The sequence below is a fragment of the Halyomorpha halys genome, unplaced genomic scaffold (genome assembly GCF_000696795.3).
Source record: "Halyomorpha halys isolate HHAL.00 unplaced genomic scaffold, Hhal_1.1 Scaffold24.1, whole genome shotgun sequence".
NCBI classification, from domain to species: Eukaryota; Metazoa; Arthropoda; class Insecta; order Hemiptera; family Pentatomidae; genus Halyomorpha; species Halyomorpha halys.
The window spans coordinates 561,822-566,332 of NW_027107648.1; the positions used below are offsets into that span (position 1 = coordinate 561,822).

The following is a 4,511-nucleotide window of genomic DNA, read 5'->3' on the forward strand; positions in this document are numbered from 1 at the left end:
GAGAAACAGTTCACTATTCCCTTTTGTCTCTCATCAGGAATCTACCATGAGTGAGTAGAACTCCTGGAGTTGTTCTCAGAAGCAGAGGGAAGAGAGGCATGAGAATGTGGAGGGAAGAAAGAACCATGGAGTAAGTTCATCTATCAATAGTTAACATCCACATCATCATCAACCACCTCAATTTTAGATCTACAATTTCCATAGCCCTGTCATTCAAAATTTTACTAACCATATAATCATAAATGTTTTCTTTCGGCCACCCACTACACCACTTGTAACATAGAACAATAGAATTTTATTACATTTAATCATGTCTCATTTTTTCAAATATACAGTCCACTCCAACCCAACCAGCCAACCAAAAGTGAAGTGTGTCCGGCAATTCGGTTGAGGGCATGCTTCATACAGTGTGTTACAGGGAATAACCTAAAAAAAAAAAATTAAAAGACAAATGCTAGTTGATCACATAACATTCCATATTTATTTTTTTAAGGTCCTAATAAAAATGTTTTTAGAGTGCTACTAATGGGTAGTTTCTCTACATGCCTGTATCATACCATTATGACCTTACTTTTTACTTATTTGTAGTATTTTATGTACAGTTCTATATGTCAATAAATAAATTTCAAAAAAAAAAACATGGTTACAGTAATAAAAGAAATCAATAAAAAATAATAGAATTCTTTATTACATAAGAATGAATTGATATCAATTAATTATGTCAAAAATATTAAACAATCAATTAAATTTATTGTAAATAAATCCAGTAATCAAGTCGAGAGCCCATTTCGGCTGATCCTGAGGGACCATGTGTCCTGCGTCCCTGACCAGAACTTCAGTCAGTCCTTTGGCCTTCTTGTAGAACCCAGCCAGTTCGCTATCAACATACCATTCCTTCCTCGGTGCAGTTCGGTAGTACTCTGAGCCGGTCCAATTAAGTTTAGGCAAGAAGTTCATCGTCAGTGGGTATGCACAAATTATATCCACTTGCCCACTAAAGAACATTACTCTGTAATGTTCTAATAAAACTTCGACCCAGGGTTTAACCGATTGCATGAGATCATTGCTTAGATGGGTCGATACCTTGTGACCGTCATTGTATGTGAGACTACCGACGTGTATACTTCTCCTTACAACGTCTGTCTGCAGGTAGTTACTATAATCGTGTTGTGGACTAAAGGAGTTGCTTTGAAGATAGTTATAAACATTTATTTGGCCGCTTAACACACCTAAAATTCCACCCAAGGTGACCAGAGCCTCTTTATACTGATGTTGCTTGATTCGTTCCACTGTTTTCTCTTCTTCCTTCTTTAATTCATCCCTGGTATTAGAATCTACTAACCCAAGCTGATAAAGATATTCCGAATATACCATCATGTTCTCCGGATCTGTAAACCCGTCACCGATGGCTAGTCCTTTCAAATTGATCTTCTGTTTATTTATTTTGTTGTTGATGTGGATCGTGTAACCAATTGCCGGGATGTACTTTCCAGCATATGACTCGCCACTGACGAATAACTCGTTCTTCTGTAAATACGGGAACAACTGAAAGAACTGAATTAAACCTGAGTAAAGATCTCTTCCTACATCGACTTCGTCAGTGGCATATCCTGCGTCGTTTTCGGTAAAGCTATATCCTGTACCGACTGGGTTATCAATGTAGATTACGTTGAATAACTGTGACCAATAATATTGGCGTTCTTTTAAATTTAGTTTTTCGTCTACAGAGAATGCTCCATTTTCGCAGAAGAGCCCGAATAGAGAAGAACTTCCAGGTCCTCCCTGCAGCCAAATAACTACTGGTGCATTCTTCGGATCCACCTCAGAAGGGAAGAACCAGAAGAAGAGATTTGAGTTGAAGGTCTTGTTGACGGTGAGGTAGCCACTGTAGCTGGTGATGTTGCTGCCGGGCAGTCTCACCTCGGCGGCCGCCTGTCCTTCTTGTATCTTACCTCCTTCGATGAAGGGCGTCAGGAAGAGTGGATCACCTACGTCACCGTTCGTCGGGATGGATCGGATCTTCGGGTACGGATTGAGAAGAGTACAAGAAACATAGCTGCTAATGCTACAGATAGAAATTAACAAAACTAACCGATTCATTTCGTCGACTGAACTGATCCTCCAAGTGGACACGTTATATACACGTTAACAAGTGCTCTTTCGTAGTTAAGTATCGCATTTTTTAATATATAGACAGTTTAATTAATACAATTATCTGTCGCCAGATTTGATTCTTGTGAAAGCTTTTTTTATATTGTAACAATCAACATAAGAGGAAGATAAGATAAATTGCTTCGTCTGCACACAAATCGTCTTTGCTTTCCGATTACGTCTTTATCAGCAATCCATACCTATACTAAATGGAAAACAAATAATTTAAACAACAAAATGTGTGCATAATAAACTTTGATCTTATATCATGGCCAACATCCAAGGCCAATAAGCTTTCGAACATTGGGTCGATTATCAAAGAGAACTAGGAGCTGACACATATAATGGAATTCAAATATTTTATTTGTTATTAGTCTGGCTAATATAACTCCTACAGGAACTGCATCAACAGTTCTAGGATAGATCCTGGGATCCTCTTCGATTAGCAATTCAGTACTGTTACGGTGGTCATGGTGAAATAAAAAACACTGCCTAGATCTGTGTAGAAAAGAGGTGTTAGGGTTGTCATGGGAAAAACAAAACACGAGTGATATGTTCAGACGAGTTTTGTCTTTGTCAAGGGGATAGTTTGATTTTGGAACAAGTATGTTCAGACGAGTGGGTTTTGTTTTTGTGAAGGCGACAGTTACGATTGTTCAATGTGAAGTGGTAATAGTTTAAAGGCCCTCTGTCTTTACTGTTTGAACCGAAATAGCACCATATGAGACATGTCATCGTATGTGTATGGTTTTTTTCTAAATTATGGTTATCTACTTCAATGGACGGTCATTAACACTAGAAGTGGGGATATAGTGCAGCGACGTTTCTTCAGCACGCCCTGGATAAGAGAGTTGCAGCAGGGGTCATCCTAAAACTTCTGGGGAAGGTGAGACGGAAAGGAAATATCGGACAACTTTATGTTCTACTAGGAGTGCACCCAAGGACTACGTGGGATTTGAACTAAATTTTTATTTCATTTTTATTTTATATTCACTTTTATACTCTTTTGGATAATAATGTAAATATAGTTATTAAAGTTAAGGATTTAAGTTAAGAATAAGTCAACCTATAAGTTTTAATTGTTTTATTAATTGATAAGAATTCTTTTTTTTTTGATTCTCTGTATATATATTTCTTCTTCTTATTAAACTTTTGTACATATAGTTCAGCTGTTCTTTCTCTGCTTTCAATTTTTTAATTTACTTATGTTTTGTTGTTGTTGTTGTTCACGGAATATTACGATAATTCAACAGATGGGTAGGTAATACCCCTAGGTTTTCTGTTATCTGTAGTTAACAGATCTAGTGTTTTTTATTTCACCATGGCAACCGTAACACCTCTTGTCTACGCAGATATCGCCAGTGTTTTTATTTCACCATGGCAACCGTAACACCTCTTGTCTACGCAGATATCGCCAGTGTTTTTATTACACCATGGCAACCGTAACAAAACAATTAGTAAACCCGTGGGAAGATTTCGTTCAATTTTATTTACAATTTATTAAAGATCAATGGCATTGTAAAGAATTTCTCGATATAAGTATTACGTTAAAGAGAAATAAGCTAGGTGGCCCCATTATTGCCTGCCTAATGGTTTGAACATCGGTAGCCCCCACTTAATGCCCAATCAATTGACCTGATATATTTTCTATATATTATATTTTATAAGTTACGGTATGAGTCAGCTGTTATTTCGATGTTAGTTGACTGAGGGGATCAGCTGATCAAACGTATACAAGAGATGTACCGAATACAATAAAGCCAGTATTTTACAGCAGTTCAAGCGAGTTAGATCTTATTCCTTCTTCTCTTTTTTGACATTGTGCTTTCGCCAACACTTAACTGATCCCGAAACCCGGGAACTTTAGATACCGGATTAATTTTCAGTCTAAAAGAAAATTTTTTCTTTTATTCATTGTTCTCTTTGAATTATGACCAGTAACGGATTAGTGAGAAAAGCAGTTCTGAACCTATAGAATATGAACCAAAACAACTAACCTCAAGCTGTAGTCAACCAAACTCAAGCTGCAGTCAACCAAGCTTTACCAGGTGCCAACCCACCTCCGCAGGTGATGCAACCATTATCAGAAGTCTCTTTAGCGCAATATCATGCCACAGCGCTAGAATGGATCAAGGTCCGTACGGCAACTGCCCAGAACCTGAGAAAGGCGGTATCTGACCTAAAAAAATTCACCGGAGAGACCGGAGAATTAAATAATTTTTCAAAGGGGGCGCTCGCCTGATGGGGCGAATAGAAGCGAAGATGCAAAAAGCACTGAAAGCAGCGGTAGTCTGCCGTGTAAAAAAGAAGTATTCTTAATCAGATCCAGGCTGACGAAGAGACCCCTTGGAGAGTTATCA

At 37.8% G+C, this 4,511-nt stretch overlaps 1 protein-coding gene across 1 annotated transcript; it reads right to left on the reverse strand.

Annotated features, from left to right (window-relative positions):
• Nucleotides 1-665: 665 nt before the first annotated feature.
• Nucleotides 666-2,127, reverse strand: LOC106682437 (venom serine carboxypeptidase-like). Its single transcript, XM_014423289.2, has one exon. It carries the CDS (start codon nt 2,098-2,100, stop codon nt 739-741), a length of 1,362 nt encoding a protein of 453 aa, XP_014278775.1. The 5' UTR covers nt 2,101-2,127; the 3' UTR covers nt 666-738.
• Between the last annotated feature and the right edge of the window lie 2,384 nt (nt 2,128-4,511).